Genomic DNA, 21,266 nt, shown 5'->3' on the forward strand with positions numbered 1-21,266 from the left:
AACGACTGAAATTTGCTTTGAGATACTCCAGCAAAAAAAAAAAAGATTGGCAAAATGTCTATAACTTTTGAAGATGGGTGCTAGTTACACAGGGTTCATTTTACTCTTCTCTCAACTGTTTGTATTCTGAAAGTTTCATAACACAAAATTAAAAATAATAGTAGAGCCCTTCTCATCATAATCACAGTTGTAAATTTCTAAAGAAATGGTAATATATACACTTAGAAATTTTTGTGGCTTTTCTCACTATATATACTCTATCTGTCTATAGTTTGTATATTTTGTTCACCCTAGAGGCCTAAAACAAGCCAAAAGATCAGGAATCAGCTTATCCACTTAACTGATGACATAGCAAATACAAATGATAATGATAAGTAATAAGAAATGATAAGTAATAAAACACTAATGACACCATCATAAAAGAACAGTCTTGATTCTAACGCTTTATAAAGCAGTAAATGCAGGTGTAAACACAACTCTACAACAAAAGCATTTTTTGGACCACTAGATGACAGAAAGAGTTGTTTATCTGTCTTTCCTTTAATGATGGACCATTTCTCCCGTTCTCACTGCGACTGTGCTTAGCAGTTCTCTACCTTGCTTCCGTCTACTTACTCCTCTCTAGTAAGTTACTACAAATAGCCCATGGACTGAGAAACCAGATAACTGAGCACGTTTAGAATTCTATGATATCACCTTCTGAAAAACTATAATGAACACATTTTAGTGAAAGTACAAAAGCCAAAGCCAAAGAAAAGATTTTTAAAAGGAGTCAGAAAGAAAAAGACAAAACTCAGAAGGAATGATAATCAATCTGAAAAGGCATCTCAAAACAAGAGAATCGAGGGCCAGCCCAGTGGTGCAGCAGTTAAGTGCATACGTTCCGCTTCGGCGGCCTGGGGTTCACCAGTTCAGATCCCGGGTGCCAACATGACACGGCTTGGCAAGCCACGCTATGGCAGGTGTCCCACATATCAAATAGAGGAAGATGGGCATGGATGTTAGCTCAGGGCCAATCTTCCTCAAAAAAAAAAAAAAAAGAGAGAGAGAGAATCGAGAAGACAATATCTTCAAAATCCTGACACATGCAAAAAAAAGAGTTAATTTAGAATTTTGTGCCCACATAAATAATCACTGAAAAATAAAGGTGAAATAAAGACTTTGGGGACAAAAAAAAAAAGTGTTTGTCACCAACAGATGCACAGCAAAGAAATAGCAAGGAATCTCTTCAAAAATAAGGGAATTTAACCCAGAAGGAAAAACTGAGATGTAAGAAGAGATGGTAAGCAAAGAAATTGGAAAGCATCAGTAAATCTAAACAAACATTGGCTATAAATGATCATATTTTATACTTTTTATTATAATTATTATTTAGCGATTTTAAAAAACAAGGAGGATCTAAAACAGTGGTTTGCAAATGGGAACAAATTTTGCCCCCCAGGTGTCATTTTGCAATATGTGGAGACATTTTGATTGTCACTGATTGGGACGATGTTACTGACACATAGCGGGTATAGGCCAGGAATACTACTAAACTACAATGCACAGCACAGCCCCCCAAAAGAAAGAATGATCTGGCCCAAAATGTCAGTAGTGCTGAGGCTGAAAAAACCTGATCTAAAATAATAGACAGTAATAATATGTAAAATAAGTAGGGGCCATTCAAGTTTTAAAAAACTATAATTCATTGCAAGGTCAACGAGGAGGGTAGAGATAGTGACTAACTTTAGACAAATATTTGTGTCAGTCAGAGTTCAGTCAAGAAAACAGAAGCCACTTATATATTCCAAACATAAAACGTTTTAATACTGATAAATAGAATAACCACTAGAAGAGCTAAGTGAGCAAAGGTCTCTGATACTGAAGTGGGTGGGTATCAAAAGTTCACCAGAAGTTCTTGTAAATCTTAAGAGCCTCTAGGAAGCACTTGCCAACTATCTCAAGCTGAAGCACCATCTGAGTGATTCTTCAGAATCTGCCACATGCTAACTCATCTAGTTACAACACTTTGGCAGATGATTCACAGGATCTTGGCTGAAAGTTATTGAATAACCTTAAGTTTGCCCTCTGCCTATGCATCTCTCTGCAAGTGCTTTGACATACTTTAGCCTCCCCTCCTGCATCTTGAAAATTTCTTTCAGTGTCTCTTACTGAAAGACTCTAACCCAGAAACATACCAGGGAGGGGAATTACGAGACCTATTTCTCCTCTGTGATACAAATGAGACCATACAAGGGAGTGGAATAGTACCTAAGATCTGACTAAGATAAAAAGACAAAACGGAATATTATGAGCAGCTTTGTATGGAATTAACAAATTCCTTGAAAGTAAGAAATTATCAAAACTGATTAAGACAAAATAGAAAATCTGAATAATTATATATACATATATATATATGAAGTCGAATTTCTAATTTAAAGCCTTCCCTCAAGTAAAGCACTAGGCCCAGATGGCTTCACTGGTAAATGCGATCAAATATTTAAAGAAGAAATACTATTAATCCTTTCTCAGGAAACAGAGGATGAGGGAACACTTCTCAACTCATTTTATGAGTTCAAAATGGTACCCTGACACCAAAAGCAAAGACATTAGAAGAAAATAAAACTATGACTAATAGCCCTCTGAATATAGAAGCAAAAAAATCCTCAGTAAAATATTGGCAAATAAAGTCTGACAATATATAAAAATATTAAAATAACATGAGAAAGTGGGGTTTACTGAGAAATGCAAAGTTGAATTGAAATCTGTAAATCAATGTAATCACTATATTACATACATGACATAACATATACATAATGAAAAACATATTTTAACAGAAAATTTGGGGGAAAACATGATAATGACAATGTACGCAGAAAACTCATTTGACAAAATTTAACAGTTATTCATGATCAAAACTCTCAGAAAACTGAAGAGAGCTTCATCAAAATGATGAAGGGCATCTATGAAAAACCTACAATTAATAACATACTTGACGAAAGTTTTCCCCCTAAGATGAGAACAAGACAAAGCTGTTTGTTCTCACCACTACTATTAAAACTGTATTGAAGATACTAGCCATTGTAATGGCTAGAAATAAAGGAAGAAAATAAAAGGCAAAAAGATTGGAAAGGAAGATATAAAACTGTCTTGTGGAGATGATGATGAACTACCATAAACTTAACCAAGTTATAGCCCTAGTTGAAGCTGCCATGCTGGATGCTGTACCCACTACAAGAGATTAGTACAACCTCTGGCACTTGCTACATGGCTATTTTTCTACTGAATACATTTTTCAATTGCCATCAAAAGAATTAAAATTAGTATGCATTCACTTGCACTGAATATCAGTACACATTTACAGTCTTGTCCTAAGGCTATGCTAACTCTCCTCTTCCCAATGACGAATAGTCCGAAGGGACTATTAATCATCTGAATAGTCTACAGAATATCTCAATGGTCCATTATACTGATGACATGTTGTTCAGACCTGCGAAGAAGGAACTGCCTGAGAAGTACACTGGGAGCCCTAGTAAGACACATGTGATAGAGAGAAAAATATTACAAAGAGTAAGAAGCTTGTCATATCAGTGATTTTTAGGGGTCCAGTGATTGTGGACATGCCAAGACATCCCTTTCAAAGTAAAAAACCAACTTACTACAGCTTGTATCTCCTAACACTAAAGAAAAAAGCAGACAACTTGGGTTTGCCTTTCCTGCCCTTAGTGACTCAGCAATTAGTACTATCCAAGGATTCAAGGACTGTCTAATTATGTCATTATGCTATCCCACATAACACTGCCTTGGACAATAGAACCAAAAAACTTTACAGTGGAAGAGAGGCAACAAAGGTAACATGATCGTACAATCCACTGGTCCTACCATACATCATGAAAGTACTGAAATGATCTCTTAGAAGTGCAAGTAAGGTGTCAACTCCTTGTTCTTCGAGATTCTTCAAGATGTACTATATACTTTGAACAGTGGCAAACAGGTAAAATTTAACAGGTTCCTGAGAACAAGAGGTAGAAGTAGGAATGGATTAAGAATGGCCCTGGTCAGTGACATTCTTCATATCTAGAGATCCTGGTTCCCAGAGGAAGTAAACTTTTACTGGACACGGTAAGGGTTCCACAAAACCTAAAGCTATGACTTCTTTCCAGTCAACAAGCAACAGTTACTACACTAGCAAAGATAACTGATGATGATTAACAAAAGGAGAGAGGGCAGCTATGATATAATTGAAGAAGCATGGAATATCTCTGGAACTCATGGGATTCAGTAGGACATCTCCTGTACTTTCATGCACAGAGATAATACAAATGAACTATTGCAACAATCACAAACCTGACAAAGGTAGAGTAACCAGGGGTCCAATCTCTCAGGGATGAAGTTCTGGATTACTCTCTGGGCAAGCAACCTCTACCAGCCATTGTAGTGTCAGGACAACCTGCAAAAAGACTGTAGATTGTCAATAACCCTCATGTTGTACATATTTGTTTTTATAAATTTTCACCAGATACACCTTGAAAAACAGGGATGGGATACAGTGAACAAAAGATCTGAGATGTGCAATAGATAGGCTGTAGTGCATGACATTAGTGTTCCACACTTAGACCCTAAGGCCTTATCATTGTAGCTTACCAGCCCAACTTCCAACTGGCAATGGCAACCCACTTTGCCTGCAAACACCAAAGACTGAAAATGTTTAAGAATTAGTGCCCCCTGCCCCAGAAGTAACTCTCCACCAATGACTGTTAGGAGTTGGAATGTAAATGCCCCAGTTTATTTGTTCCTTGTTTGAATAATTCTGATGTGCTTTTCAACTGACTCTCAGAGTTTCCCAACATGATTATGTTCCAGTTACCCACAGTGGTAACTAGTTTGATAATGTACCATTTATATGCTGCCTTTCCTGTTCTGTCTCACTTCCCCACTACTAGTATAGGATCACCTCACAAATAAACTACTTCCACATTAATCTTTCTATAATGAAAACTCAAACTAAGACAATAAAGGAATTTGTCAAAGTTAGTGGATACAAGATCAACATACAAAAATCAATTGTGTTTCTCTCTATCAGCAACAAATAAGAAATAAAATTTTTAAATGACATTTCTAAAGGTATCAAAAAACATGAAATAACTAGAAAAAATCTAATGAAAAAATTTGCAAAACTTCTGATTGTACACTATAAAATATCATGAAAAGAAATTTTATTTCTCTTCCTATAATAATAAGACCTAATAAGTGCAGGGATGTTTCATGTTCATGGATTAGAAGACTCACTATCGTAAAGATGTCACTTCTCCCCAAATCAATCTATAGATTCAATTTAATCACAATCAAAATTCCAGAAGGCATTTATTTTGCTGACATTGAAAGGCAGATTCTAAAATGCCTTAAAAAATAGAAGGAACCAGGGCCAGACCCATGGCCAAGTGGGTAAAGTTCCACATGCTCTGCCTCAGTGGCCCAGGTTCTCAGGTTTGGATCCTGGGCACAGACCTACACCACACATCAAGCCATGCTATGGTGGCGACACACACACAAAGTGGAGGAAGATTGGCACAGATGTTAGCTTAGGGTGAATCTTCCTCAGGGGAAAAAAAAAATACAAGAAACCAACAATAACAAAATAATTTTGAAGAGCAATAAAGAATATGGAGATCTATTAAAAAGATGGAGTAATTAAGACAATGTAGTATTGGTGCAAGGAGACACAAACCTACTAATAGAACAGAATAAAGAGTCTAGAAACAGGACCAGACATATAGAGCCACCCGATTTATGACCAAAGTAACAATACTATGCAATGAGGAAAGGATGGGTTTTCATTAAATGGATCACTGTGTTTGAGCACAACTCTCATTCAAAAATTGGAAGACACTAAACTACACAGACATAAGGTTAACCTCTAGGAAACCAGGCTTACAGAGAAAAATAGGAATTCTTTTAAATCAGCAGCAGCATAACATGGAGAAGACCCATTTCAGAGATTTAGCCAAGACAAGTTACTAAACAAATAATAGGACAACCTTCAAAAGGAAAATAATCAGAATTCAGAGTTGCTATACTAACTAAAATGTAAAATTTTCAACAAAAATTATAGGACAGGCAAAGAACCATGAAACTGTGACCCATTCTCAGAAAAAAAAAAAATCAGTCAATAAAAATTGAGTGTCTCGGTATTGGATTTAGTAGACAAAGATTTCAAAGCAGGTACTATAAGTGTTTAAAGAACTAAAGGAATCTATGTTTAAAGAATCAATGGAAAATATGGCAACAATGAATCAACAGATTAAAATTCTCAATAAGGATCCAAAAATTTTTTTAAATAAAATATACATCCTGGAGTGGAAGAATACAATAATTAAATGCAAAACTCTTTAAAGGAACTCAACAGCAGATCAAGGTTGGCAAAAGAAAGAATAAGTGAACTTGAAGGGAGGGCAATAGAAATTATCTATTCTGAAAAACAGAGACAGCATAGACTTACCATATGACATAGCAGTTTCACTCCTAAGAACCGACCCAAGAGAAAGGAAAATAGATGTCCACACATAAATGTTCAGAGCAGAATTTAATAGCCAATATCTGAAAACAATCCAAATGTCCCTCAACTGGTGAATGGATAAACTAAATGTGTTATCCACATCTACTGAAAAATAAAAATTAATGAACTATTGACAAATGCTATGAAATGGATAAACCTAAGTGAAAGAAGCCCAATGCAAAGACCAACGTACCATGTTTCCATTTATATAAAATGTCCAGAAAAGGCAAAATTATAGTAACAGAAAACAGATCAGTGGTTGCCAAGGGCTGGGGACAGAAGCAAAGAACTGCAAATAGGTATGAGAGTACTTGCTAAGACAATAGAAATGTTCTAAACTCGATTGTGGTAATATTTACAAAATTCCATTTATGTACTAATAATCATTGAGCTCAATGGGTGAATTCTGTGGTGTCTAAATTATACCTCAATACAACTTTTAAAAATAAAGTGTTATCAAAAGATCGGCTACTTACAAGCAAGGCTTGCTTTACTGTATTTCTTTTTCTTACCCCCAAGACACTTAGCATATAGTTATGCACATAACAAGTCCAGAGAAATATCTGTTAAATAAATCAATGAATAAGATAAAGTATCTCCCCTTCTAACAAAAATAATAGAATAAAGGGTTTCTTCTCTCTGAGAACTGGTAGAATAAAGGGTTTCTTCTCTCTGAGAACTGGTAGAGGCATGGCGGGGAAGAATAAGGCATGAGGCTTTCGTTAAAAGAGATTCTCCTCAATCATTTTGGAGAAAATTGTTCTCTTCATTTGAATTATCTAGATATCCTTAGATAAGACCCTAATTCTGCTACATTATTATCTGTATTTGAATTTTTAAAAAGTTTTACCATGAGGATATGAGAAATGTTAGACAAAATAGAACATTCTTATTTATGTATTTGCTTTTACAATCAAAACTTTAAATTCCTTATCAGTAGTAATACTGGATTCTTATATTCATACTACAGTGATGTGTCACATAACATTTCAGTCAATGACAAATCACATATATGACAGTGTATGATTAGTACCATATAGCCCAGGTGTGCAGCAGTCTACACCATCTAGGTTTCTGTAAGTGCATTCTATGAGGTTTGCACAAGGATGAAATCACCTAATGACGAATTTCTCAGAACGTGTCCATGATGTTAAAGACACATGACTGTATAATGGGCTTGATATATTTCATTGCTATGTAATAAAAATAAGAAATTTCATATAATAATATTGATGGCAGAAAATATCTCTTACGTCTTCTACTTCTGAACCATTGCTTGTATTTGCTTGCATTTTCTCTGGAAATATAACTTGTATAGATGAGTTCTGAGAACCTGAAGAAAGCAAAAAAAAAAAAAAGCAGTTAATAACTGTGTCTTAAACATCTGTTCAGGTTCTTTCATAAGATTCACTTATGCAAGTATGAGTCATCACTGTGTACTCCTATAAAAAATCTTGAAAATACTTAATTTAAAAACAGACAAAATAGTTAAGAAAGACCAAAAAAGGTCAGGGGGAAGTATTCAACTTACACAAAATTTGCTATTTCTGAAGAAAATAGAACAAATACACCAAAAAATAATCAAAAATATACTTCAAGGAAACTTTCCTGAGGGGTCAGCCCAGTGGCACAGTGGTTAAGTTTTCACATTCTTCTTCAGCGGCCTGGGGTTCACTGGTTCAGATCCTGGGTGCGGACCTACACAATGGTTGTCAGGCCATGCTGTGGCAGGCGTCCCACATGTAAAATAGAGGAAGCTGGGCACAGATGTTAGCTCAGGGCCAGTCTTCCTCAGCAAAAAGAGGAGAATTGGCAGCAGATGTTAGCTCAGGGCTAATCTTCCTCAAAAAAAATAAAAAGAAAACCTTCCTGAAATAAAAGATTTGAAACAATAGACTGGAAAGTACACTGCATTTCAGCAATACCTGTTAATAATTAAAACTGAGACATATTCTACTAAAGTTACTGGATGTCTAAGATAAAGAAAGAATCCTATGGGTACACAAGCAAAAAGAAAAAACCATATTGGTCATTACAGGAGAAAATAAGGCTGGCGTGAGCATTTTTTACAACAGTATTCAATGTTAAAAGACTAAAGAACAGTGTCTTAAAAAAAATCTTCAAGAAAAGACAGTGTGGCCCCAGGAATTTTATACCCAGAAAAACTGTTATTCAAATATAGAAGTAAAAGATAGACATTTATAAGCAAAAACTCAAGGAAAATAGTCTGCATGTGCCTGTCACAAAGGGCAGACAAACTTTTCCCAATAAATACATCCGTAAAAGGACCTCACAGTGAGCATTAAATAAACTTAAATATAGAATAAAGGCTAAAACAACTGTGGGAATCATAGTCCTTTAATAGGATGTAATGTCATAAACTATGACTATATAGACACACTAACATGCACCATAACGTGTAGCAGAAGAGGAATACCATATGTGAATACTGATTTTCTGAAATTTATAGCTGTGTGGTAAAAAAAACTGTGACTTAAAGCTGATTAAATATTCCAAACTAAGAAAGATCATACACAAGGCACCCAGAAAATAAATCAAAAAGTTACAGATTTTTACAGTGAAATACTTTTTATCAAAACAAAAGCATAAAATCAGAAAAGTATGACATAAATAAGAAGCACTAAGATTAAAAATCCTAGTCATATCAATAAATGTATGTAGGATGAACTCAACGAGAAGAAAAATTCTCAAACTGGATCCACAAAATCAAAACACACATACCCAGACTTTCTATGGAATATTAAACACTGGCTCTGAACTAATACTGGTTTTTGAGGACCTAAAATACCACTGTAGTTCACTTCAGGAAAAGACGTATGCTTTCAAGGAGAAGTCAGTGATGAATGGAATTTAGGTTCCATTGAACCTAAATGGGTCTACAAGTTCATCCTATCATAATTTGCCCAATTATGGAATAGTGTGTGGAAACAGATATAATTAGTAACTTGTGGAATCCCCATCTTGTCTCCTTGACCCATCAGACAAGGATTATTATGGTAGAGAGGGCCAAATGGAAGCCTCTGAATATCACCTGCACCATCATCAAAACATTAAGTCAAAAGTCCTTCTGAATCCAGAAAGTAGTCCCACCATGAAAAGAATTGAAATATACAAGGGCAGCGATTCCTATTATATTTCCATTTTACTTATTTGATCTGTGCAAATGATAGATAAGCAACAGAGAATGACAATGAGTTGTCTTAAGTTTAATCAGGTGATGACTGCAATAACAAATATTTTTCCAAATATGGCCTCTTTGCTGAAGCAAATCAACACAGGCATTCGCACCTGTATGTAACCATTGATAGCGAAAGGTGCTGCTTTCTTTCTATCAATAAGCAGAGAATTCCAGGAGCAAGTGTGCATTTTCGCCTCACAGTGATGACAGAATACCTTTACATCCATATTGCCTCAGGTCTTTATCATCTCTGGTTCTGCTTCTACCTGGGTCCTAAACATCTCAATATCTGTGGGTAGAATAATCCCTCCCAAAATGTCTATAGGCTATACAGTATGTAGCCTCTGGACCATTCCAGATTAGGGTGGATTTAGGAATCCAGTGACAGGTGTCCTACAAGAAGAGAAGGGGAGAAGACACACAGAGGAGAGGGCAATACAAAGATAGAGGCAGAGGTTGGAGTAATATGTGTACAAACCAAGGAATGCCAAGGATTGCTGGTGGCCACCAGAAGCTAGGAAAGAGGATGGAATGCATTCTCCCTCAGAGCCCCAGAAGGAATCACCACTGCCAATCCCTTGATTTTGGATTTCAGGCTTCCAGAACTGTAAGGGAATAAATTTCTGTTGTTTTAAGCCACCCAGTATGTGGCACTTTATTATGACAGTCACAGGAAACTAATATAGTATATAACTATATCTCTTTTATGAAAGTTTCTAGCTCATCACTAGACTCTGATAGAGGTTAAAATTCAGACCGTGTGATACTATATGGTCTTGCAACCTGAGCCACTCTTCACAGACTGACATCATCAGACATTCCCAGGAGTACTCATCAAATGTTAAGTGTTATATATAAGATTGTGTTTGAACGGATCCTGAAAACTTTAAGTTGCATAACCAAGTAATTCATATTCTGGTAGGTCTACTCCTATCACAATTCCATCACTTCTTAAAACCTGCATTCATGGTTTCCTATGATCAGCTAACTGAAGGAGGAAAAATAGGCGCACGAGATGCCAATAATACTCAAAGTCAGTCAACTGGTATAACCTTACAAACCCATTTATACTTGGCCCCAAAAGAGAGTAGACAAAGGAAACGCTTCCAGCAAGTGGAATTTCAGGTGATACACTTATCTGTCTAGTTCTCCTGTATAAGGAATGATTATATTAAATGAGGCAGAAAAAAGTTATTTTTTGTGTTGTTTCTTGAAAGTTTAAGAATGGTAAGAAAGATGAATATGAATGTTAAGTAGCACACCTAGAGGTGGACTGTGGGATACTGTTGATGGGTTCAATCATTCTACCTACTTCAACCTTGTCTCCCTCTGCTATCTGAGGGTGGGAACCAAATAACTCATATACCAGACTCCGTTGCAGTTAGGGTAGAGTATATGACTAGGTCCTGTTACTCATACACCCAGATAAGACTTAGATGCAGAAGCGAGCATTGTCAGGTTGTAGTCACCTGTGAAGATTTGGTCCTGCTGACATATGTGGTGATAGAATCGTCTGGTCCTTTTGGATCGCTGGGACAGAGATTAAAAAGTCTACAGGAATTTTTTGAAACAACACAAGATGATTCTAAAGTTCATATGCACAAAAAATAAACAATTAGAACTTGGCCAAAAATTTCTGATGAAGAAAATTAAAGAAGAGGGACACAGCTAGGAATAGAAGGAAATTTCCTTAACTAGAAAAAGAGAATTAGAAAGCAAACATAAGAAATTATTTTAATGATGAAACACTAAGGAGAATCTCAAATGAAGCTGGATAAAGAAGTCTATTATCACTGCCATTTTAAAAAATGTTTTGAATGCCCTAGTTAATATGATAAGATGATAACAAGAAAGATGTGGTATAAATACTAGAAAGGAAAAGACAGTACGTCATAATTTGCAAATGATATAACTATTTAAAGTTCTTAGAGAATCAACAGAAAAAGTCTAAACTACTATAATTAAATAACTGAATTAGGAGTCATCAAAAAAATAATGGAATAGAATATACGAAAAGGTAGCATTTCAAATCACTGGGGGAAAATATTCAATGGATGGTGAACACCCATTTAAAAAATAATTAAGTTGGATTCCTACGTGTGTGTGTGTGTTGCATATGTATTCAAACGTGTACAATTCAATTCAAATATGTATTTTGAATATCTATATTCAAAACCCAAAAGTCAAAAGATAAACATATTTTAATAAATAGAAATATTTTTAAAATCCTTAAAGACATAGCAAAGATTGGAAGAAAATACATACTATGAAAGACAAAGGATTAACATCCATAATGTGATTTCTGATTAAAGATAGCTAACTCACCACATGTTTCTCTGTTCTCTCAACCAAAACCCTTCTAAAAGTATAAAAACGAAAGGAACTATCAGCAAATAAGAGGTTTCAACAATTTTCCAGAAGGCGAACTAAAAATCAAAGTGGTATAATTCTTGAGAGATCCTAGAAAAACTCCAAAGAATTTCAGAAATCAGATGTGGTAAGTACACTAGAAGGTAAGAGTAAGACATAAGCCAAAAAAGATTAACTGAAAGTCTCTATACAAGACTCAGTTTTCATAGGCCACAAATTCAAGTGTGCCAAAAATACAACTTCCTTTTTCTTTACCTTGTATGACTAAGCCTATAAGTAGACTCTTACAAAAATGGCTACAAGAATCTCCCTCCCCATATTCTCTCCCATTGGTAGACCTCTCATTAACTCTAGACTTAGCCATGTGACTTATTTTGGCCAATTAGATAATAACAAATGTAACACAGGCAGACTTGAAAAGTGCTTGTGCACTGTGGCTTGTCCTCTCACTGCCTTAGAATCCTGAAATCACATGTAAACGAGCCTGAGCTAGCCTACAGGAGGCTAAGTGACACTTGAAAGGGAACCAAAGCACCCTAGCTGAACAGATTCCAACTGACAGACCAGTGTCTCAGCCCATCCTAGATCATCCAGCTGCCAACCAACCCAGGAGCTGACGACAGATGCAGGAAACAGCATAGCCGAGCCAGAGGTGAGTTAAGCCAGTCTAAACCTGAGAACAGCACAACCAACCTACAGAATCATGTGATAGAATAGAGAATGCTGGAGGTGAAGGTCAGTTTTAAATAAGGCAGTCAGTGAAGGCTCACTGAAAAGGTGACAGTTGGGCAAAGACTTGAAGGAGGTGAAGAAGGGGGCAAATGAACATCTATGGCAGAACACTCCAGGGAGAAAAACATATCAAGTATAAAGGCTCTTTTGGAGGAGTTGTCTGGCGTGTTTGAGGAGTGGTAAGGAAGCTACTAGAATAGCTGGAGCAAGGAGGAAAAGAATAAGAGATGAGGTCAGGGCAGATTCAAGCTGTGAGATCCTATAGGGCATTATAGGTCATAGTTAGGGCTTTAATTTTTATTCTTGGTGAGATGAGAAAACATTGGAAGATTTAAAGCAGAGGAGGGCTATGATCCGACTTACATTTTAACAAGAAAACTTTATGTTGAGAATAGACTGAAGGATGATGTATCAGTTATCTATTACTGCACAACAAATTATCCTCAAATTTAGCAGCTTAAAATGATGAACATTTATTAATCCCCAGCGTCCTTAAGTCAGGAATCTGAGCATAGCTTAATTGAATGCCTCTGGCTCAGTGTCTCTCACAAAGCTGCAATCAAGGTATTGGCCAGGGCTGCAACCATTTCAAGGCTTGACTAGGGTAGGATCCACTTCAAAGCTCATGCACTTAGCTGTTGACAGGCCTTGGGTTCTCCTAGGCTGTTAATGAAAAGCCTCAGTGGCAAGGGCCAAACAGATCTCTCCATAAGGCTACTCACAGTATGGCAGCTTGCTTCCCCCTGAGCAAGGGCTCTGAAATAGAAAAATTGAAAGAGGGCACCCAAGACAAAAGCCACAGTCTTTCTGTAACCTAATCTCAGAACAGACATCCCATCATCTTTACCACATTTTATTCACTAGAAGCAATCATAAAACATAGCTTGCATTTAAGAGGAGGATTTACACACCAGTGTGATTACCAGGATGTGAGGAACATCGGTAGCCATCTTATAGGCTGCCTACCAGAGGGCAAGAGAAGAGAGAGAAAAATTTGGAGTTATCGGTATCAAGATGGTACTAAAAGCTGTAGACTCAATGAAATCAACAAGAGAAGGGGGAGGAAAGGAGCCAGCTACAATGAGTGGATCTTATTTGGACGCTGATTCAAACAACGTGTAGACATTATTTGGTTGATGACTACAAACTCTAAGGAAAAATATTACACTCATGAAACAATTGAAAATAACACAGACTGGATATTGGGTGATATAAGAAATCGTTAATTTTTAAGCTGTGATCTTGATACGGCAGTTATATTTCAAAAGTATCCTTTTTGTCATTTAGCAATACATACTGAAATATTTAGAGATGAAATGAAATAATGTCTACAATTTGCTCCAATTAATGTGAGAACAGAGGAAGTGGTGGGGAATATAAAAATGAAACAGAATTAGCCAAGAGTTTATAATTGTTGAAGGTGGGTTGCTTATATTCTTCTGCCTACTTCTGCATTTATTTGAAATTTCTATAATTAAAAAGTTTTTTATATAACAATCACGAAAGAGGCCAAAGAGCAATGGAGTAATATTCTCAAAGTGCTACCGGAAAAACAACTGTCAGTCTCAAATTCTACATCAAGCTAAACTGTCATTCAAGAGTGTGGGAGATATAAATATATTTTCAAGTGAACAGACAGATAATCTACCGCTGAGACTCTTGACGAAAAAGCTACTGAGGAGGAAGGAGTAGGGCGCTAGAACAAAGGTAAGCAAAGAAAGGTGTAAACTTGTGGACAAATCTAAGTGAGCACTAAGTAAACAAATAGTAATAAAGAGGATGACTAATTTGGGAAACAATAAATAAAAGGGGCACTAAATTCTAAATAACAATATGTAAGGAGATGAAGGTGGTGCCTCACAACTTTCTAAGGTCATTGTAATTTTTGGAAGAAAATATATAGCTTAATTTTACACTTTGTAAGTCAATTACACGTTACACTAAAATTATAAATACAAAACACATAAGACAGGAAATGAGATTTTTTTAATGATATCAAATAAAAAGAATGCTAAATAGAGAGCATACAATATCTTAACAGACACCTATAAGTATACCCTCCTTGAGAGTTGAATGGCTTTTTCAGTTTACTTCCTGTATTTGGAAGTTTCCGGGCTTAAGGGTTGTTTTAATTCTCAAATAGTCAAAATCTTGCTTAATCTGAGTTTGAAGTTCCTTTGGCAACACACGACCCTCAAAAACTCAGCAGTTTCTCACCTAGTTGCTTTCAGTAAGTTCGATGTGCAAGTAACATACATACAAAATTTTTTCAAGTCACAGTTTTCAAATCTGCTTTATTTCTTTGCCTTCTATATTCTGGATACTAGACCCTTTTCAGACAAATGATTTTCAAATATTTGCTTTCATTCTGTCATTTCTTTGCCTAACTCCTATTTCTCCCTCCCTCCTCTCTCATTTCTCTCTCTCTCTCTCTCTCAACTTAGTGATGGCAAACTTGAGTCTATCTAGAAAAATATAATTTAAGGCCACACCTTAATTACAGCTCTGCCCTGAGTAATTTTCTCTAATTGAGAATTTTTACTGAGGCTTTGGTGCTCAAACTTTGTGTTTTTTTTTTTGAGGAAGATTAGCCCTGAGCTAACTACTGCCAGTCCTCCTCTTTTTTTTGCTGAGGAAGCCTGGCCCTGAGCTAACATCTGTGCCCATCTTCCTCTACTTTATATGTGGGATGCCTACCACAGCATGGCATGTCAAGCAGTGCCATGTCTGTACCTGGGATCCAAACCGGCGAACACCGGGCCGCCGAGAAGCAGAATGTGTGAACTTAACCGCTGCACCCCGTGCTGGCCCCAGTGCTCAAACTGTTCAAATTTCATTTCTTACTATTTGGAATCTGGAATCAGTCACCTTTTAAAAGCTTGCAAGGCCCCAAGTTTCTAGACTTATTCCCTACCATTTCTATTTGCAAACTAGCCAACTGTTTCCTGAGATGCTCTCTTTCTGTTAACACTTGGCCAAACTTGGGCAATGAAACCCACTCCACTGCTAACATTCTGTTATCTAACTACTGTAGAATGTAGGCTGTCAGAGCTTGCTCTGATTTTACCAAATGTTTTTTGACTTCCTAACGCAGATCTCCATTTTTTCCAGCTGGTTTCAATTTCTTGTGACCTGCTGTGCATCACCCACCACTCACTGCCCAGCAGCTAGGTCAAAGGCACATATTTTAAGTTTGTTATGGCAACACACCACTTCAAAGTTCTGATTTCTATATTAGTCAATTTAGGCTGACAAGGCTATAAAATGGTAAGACATAAGCCTTGAAATCTCGGTGGCTTAAGACAATAAGACCTTATTTGTTTTTCATGCAAAGTCTGATGAGAGTCACCAGGAGCTCTCACTGAACTAGTGTCTCAGAGATCCAGGCTCCCTCCAAGTGGTAACACTATAAATTCAGCTCATGGCTTCTAAGGTTACTGTGGCAGCAGAAAAGAAAAATGGAAGAAGGATACCAGTTCTTAATTGACTTGATCCAAAAATGACACACATCTTTTCTTCTCAACCCCATGAGCAAGGGCTAGCTCAACTGACCAAGTCTAAATGGAAAAAGGCCAAGAAATCTAGGCAGGAACATGGACATTCTGTGAGCAGTAGGCACTCTGACACATAAAAGGATGGAAAAAAATGTTTACAGCACATGTTAACCAAGGAAAAACTGGCCCAGCTACATTAACATTAGCACAAGTGGATTTTAAGGGAAGAATAAAGTATTATTAGGAATAAATAGGGGCAGGATATAGTTTAAAAACAAAAGAGGGCCAGCCCAGTGGCGTAGTGGTTAAGTTTGCACGCTCTACTTTGGGCAGCTCAGGGTTCGCAGGTTCGGATCCTGGGCGTGGACCTACACACCACTCATCAAGCCATGGTGTCAGTGCATCCCATATACAAAATAGAGGAAGATTGGCACAGATATTAGCTCAGTGACAATCTTCCTCAAGCAAAAACAAGAGGAGGATGGGCAACAGTGCCAGCTCAGGGCCAATCTTACTCACCAAAAAAACTCCAACAAAACTAGAATAAATGCAAAAAAATTAAGTTGGAACCCTACCACAAAAAAATACACAAAAATTAACTCAAAATGGATTAACATTAATATAAGAGTTAAAACAATACAATTCTTAGAGGACAGGAGTAGGGGCTGGCCCCACAGCCAAGTGGTTAAGTCTGCGTGCTCCACTTTGGCAGCCCAGGGTCTCACCGGTTCAGATCCTGGGTGCAGGCCTAGCACCGCTCATCAAGGCATGCTGAGGCTGCATCCCACATAGCATAACTAGAAGGACCCACAACTAGAATATACAACTATGTACTGGGGGATTTTGGGGAGAAGAAGAAAAAAAAGAGATTGGCAACAGATGTTAGCTCAGGGCCAATCTTTAAAAAAAAAAAAAGAAGAAGAAGACAGGAGTAAATCTTCTTCATGACTTTGGATTTGGCAGTGGATTCTTAAATATGACACCAAAAACATGAGCAACAAAAAACAGATATATTAGACTTCATCAAAGTTAAAAACTTTGTGAGTCAAAGGAAAGGGAAGACAACCTACAGAATGAGAGAAAATATTTGCAAGTCACTTTTCTGGAAAAAATCTAGTATCCAGAATATAAAAGGAATTCTTACAACGCAACAACAAAAAGAACTAAATTTTAAAAATGGGCAAAGTACCTGAATACTTATTTCTCCAAATAAGATATACAAATGGCTGATAAGCACATGAAAAGATACTCAACATCACTAATCATTAGAAGTAATGCAAATCAAAGCCACAATGAGACACCATGTCATACCCATTAGGAAGACTATAGTCATAAAAAATAAAGTAAAATAAAAATAACACACATTAGCAAGAATGTGGAGAAATTGGAACCCTTGTGCACTGTTGGTGGAAATGTAAAACTGTACAGCCACTATGGAAAACAGTGTGACAATGCCTCAAAAAATTATAAATGCAATTAGTGTATGATCCAGCAATTCCCCTTGTAGGTATACAGCCAAAAGAATTGAAAGCAGGGACTCAAACAAGCACATGTAGATTCATGTTCATGACAGTATTATTCATAATAGTCAAAAGGTAGAAGCAACCCAAGTATCCGTCAACAGATGAATGGAGAAACAAAATGAAATATATGTTTTTCTATATGTATTTCACACAATGGAATATTACTCAGCCTTTAGAAGGGAAGAAGTCTGACACAGGCGACAACATGGATGAACATTGAGGGCAACATGCAAAGTAAAATGAGCCACTCACAAAAATGTTTAAAACCGTATTAATTCCATTTATATGAGGCACCTAGAGTAGTCAAATCCACAGATACAGAAAGTACAATGGTGGTTTCCAGTAGCTGGTGGGATGGGATGATGAGGGGTTAATGTTTAATGAGTACAGAGCTTCAGATTGGGAAGATGAAAAGAAGTTCTGGAGACGGATGGTGGTAATGGTTGTACAACAAAGTGAATGTACTTAATGCCACTGAACTGTATACTGAAAAACGGTTAAAATGCATACCAAACAGAAATCACAGAGCTGACAAATACAATAATTGAACTAAAACATTCAATAGAGGGATTCAAAGGAGACTAGATCAAGCGGAAGAAAGGATCAGTGATCTTGAAGACAGTGCAATAGAATTCATCCTATCAGAGAAGCAAAATGAAAGAAGAATGATGAGAGTGAAGATAGCCTAAGGGACTTCAGAGAGACCATCAAGCAGACCAATATACACATTATAAGGGTCCCTGAAGGAGAGGGGGGCAGAAAGCTTATTTGAAGAAATAATGGCTAAAAACTACTCTCACCTGGGAAATAGACATCCAGATCTAGGAAGCCCAAAGAAGACCAAAAAATATGAATTCAAAGAGACCCACGGGAAGGTACACTATAATTAAATTAATTGCCAAATAATTAAATCACCAAAATTTAAAGACAAAGAGACACTGTTAAAAAGCAGCAAAAGAAAAGCAAATTGTTACATACAAGGGAATCCCATAAGACTATCCATGGATTTTTCAGCAGAAACCTTGCAGGCCAGAATGAAGTGGGATGATATATTTATTCTAAGTGCTGAAAGCCAAAAATTGCCAACCAAGAAGACTATAACCAGCAAAGCTGTCCTTCAGAATTGAAGGAGATATAAAGAGTTTCCCAGAAAAACAAAAGCTGAAGGCGTTCATCACCACTAGACTGAACTTACAAGAAATGTTAAAGAGAGTTCTTCATGCTGAAAAAAGAGACATGAAACAGTAACAGGAAAAATTATGAAAGTATAAAACTCAGTGGTAAAGCTGGAAAAAAAAGAATCTAAAAAAGAAAGGGAATACTGAATATAAATGTTTTCCTCAATTAGATCCTATTTAAAAAGAGGAAATATCAGCAAAAAAAGGTTAAAGTAGGAAATTTTATGTTATGAATGTTTTACCACGTTTTTAAATTTGCTATATAATAGGCACACAGCTTCAGTTTTGCAAGATGAAAAGGCTTCTTGGTGGCAGTGCATATAGAGGAGAGTCAGCCTGGGGAACTCAGTAAAAGAAATGTTGCTGATATCACACTCTGGCAGGCTCAATGCCAAGCAGAGCCCAGGCCGTGCAGCTGGAGCTGCAGGAATCTGAGATTCCCATAAGGAGTTTCTTTCCTGTGTACAAGGTTGGTATAAGAGGGTTGCATAGGCAGACTCTGAACTCACCTCCCCCCATAGATGCAACAAATTTATATCTACTATTGGAACAATTACCCCTGAGAGAGAACTGAAAACCGGATAAAAAGAACCCCATAAAAAGGGACTCTCCTAACTGAGGTGCAAGAGGCAGAAATTCCTTTCTAGAGAGAGAAAATGCCACAGTTGCAACCCACAGTGCTTCATCGCCAGCTGGGAGCAATCCTAAGGTACACAGCCTTCCCTGGAGGAGCGGGAGACCTCAGCAGCGGAGTGTTACTGCTATAAGCATCTTCTGGACTCAGCACAACCTAGACAAGTGTCATAATATCTGGCTTTACTAGCTACTAACAACAATGGAGAATGCCGCCAGAAAAGCTATCAGACATAAGGGGAAAAAAGTTGGCTCTTAAATAGCCTATGCACAAATTCACCAGTTTTGAAAAGCAACCAAAATCACAGTCCTTCGGTGAAAAGAGATTCACCTGATAGGCTCTGGGTGCATCTCAGTGAGGGGTGAGACCTCTCCAGGGACTGAGACATTGGCAGCCGACATTATTGTGACCTAGGACAGGATGCTGTAAAAGAAGCTGGAAGACACCATTGGAGTTCTTCACCTGGCCTGTTAGCACAGGGGCCTGCCACACCCACTAGAGCGCCAATTTCATCCACCGCAGACAGGGCGGGCAGCCTGCTCTAGGGACTGGTCTCACCCAACATCAAGCCCTCGGGCAACTTGTGGGCCTGCATGGGGGGGGGGGGGGGGCGGTGACTGGATCTTCTGCAGCCAGGCAAATGGATCCGCGTCTGAGGGGCAGGGCTGTGTGAGGAATGGGTGGAGCGTGTGGGGCATTGGTGGAGTGTGTGGGGCCTCTGCAGCTGGGGGGCTGGGTCTGCTTCAGGAGGTCAGGGTATGCACACAGGGTAGAACTGTGTTGATGGTGTCTGTGGCCCTGTGGGTAGTGGACCTTCTTAGCTGCAGAAGACTTGTGCTTCACAAACAGCCAGATAGGGGATCAGTCCCACTTTCCAAAGCCTGAAAAAACTGGATTCTCCCATACCTGAGGCCAGCCCCACTCAGCTGCAATCCTGAAAGAACTGACAAGCGCCTACAGCAGTTGTAAGCATAGCAACCAGGCATGCTGGGGGCCTATTCACTTAACAGAAAAGCTACAAAACAAATGTGCTATTAGGCCTTGCAGCCAACTCTGCTGAGGCTTCCCCCCACGGTAAAGTGTCTAAAGGGTTTATAGCAGCCACACAGAGCTGAGCATTACAACAAGCTGGCCAAGGGGACAACCCAGCCTCCCCGACTCCCTCAGCAAGAGCAACCCTGTCACAACAGAAGAACACACATAGCCCAGACAGGGGACACAACTGGAAAATTTAGGAATGGTGACAAGAGGGAAGCAAACTCCTGGGCCTCATAAGGCATCTCTTACACAAGGCCACCTCTCCAAGATTGGGAGATTTAGCTGACCTACCAAATGCATAGATATAAGAGAGAAAGGGGCAGATGGAGGAGACAAAGGAATATGTTGCAAGTAAGAGAACAGGACAAAATCCCAGAAAGCGAACTAAATGAAACAGAGAAAAGCAAGCTACCTGACAAAGAGTACACACTAAGAGTCACAAGGATGATCACTGATCTTGGGAGAAGAATGGATTGACACAGTGAGAACTTGAACAAAGAATTGGAAAATATAAAAAAGAACCAATCAGAAATGAAAAATAAATACTGGAAATGAAAAATTCA

At 37.7% G+C, this 21,266-nt stretch overlaps 1 protein-coding gene across 1 annotated transcript in view; it reads right to left on the reverse strand.

The window, feature by feature from the left end:
- LOC102149449 (translation initiation factor IF-2) overlaps positions 1-21,266 on the reverse strand; it is a 90,466-nt gene that overhangs the window by 56,944 nt on the left and 12,256 nt on the right. The window contains exon 4 of the mRNA XM_070252765.1: positions 7,789-7,868. Coding sequence (XP_070108866.1) covers positions 7,789-7,868 — 80 coding nt within the window. The remainder of the gene's footprint in view (positions 1-7,788; positions 7,869-21,266) is intronic.

The sequence above is a fragment of the Equus caballus genome, chromosome 27 (genome assembly GCF_041296265.1).
Source record: "Equus caballus isolate H_3958 breed thoroughbred chromosome 27, TB-T2T, whole genome shotgun sequence".
NCBI lineage: Eukaryota > Metazoa > Chordata > Mammalia > Perissodactyla > Equidae > Equus > Equus caballus.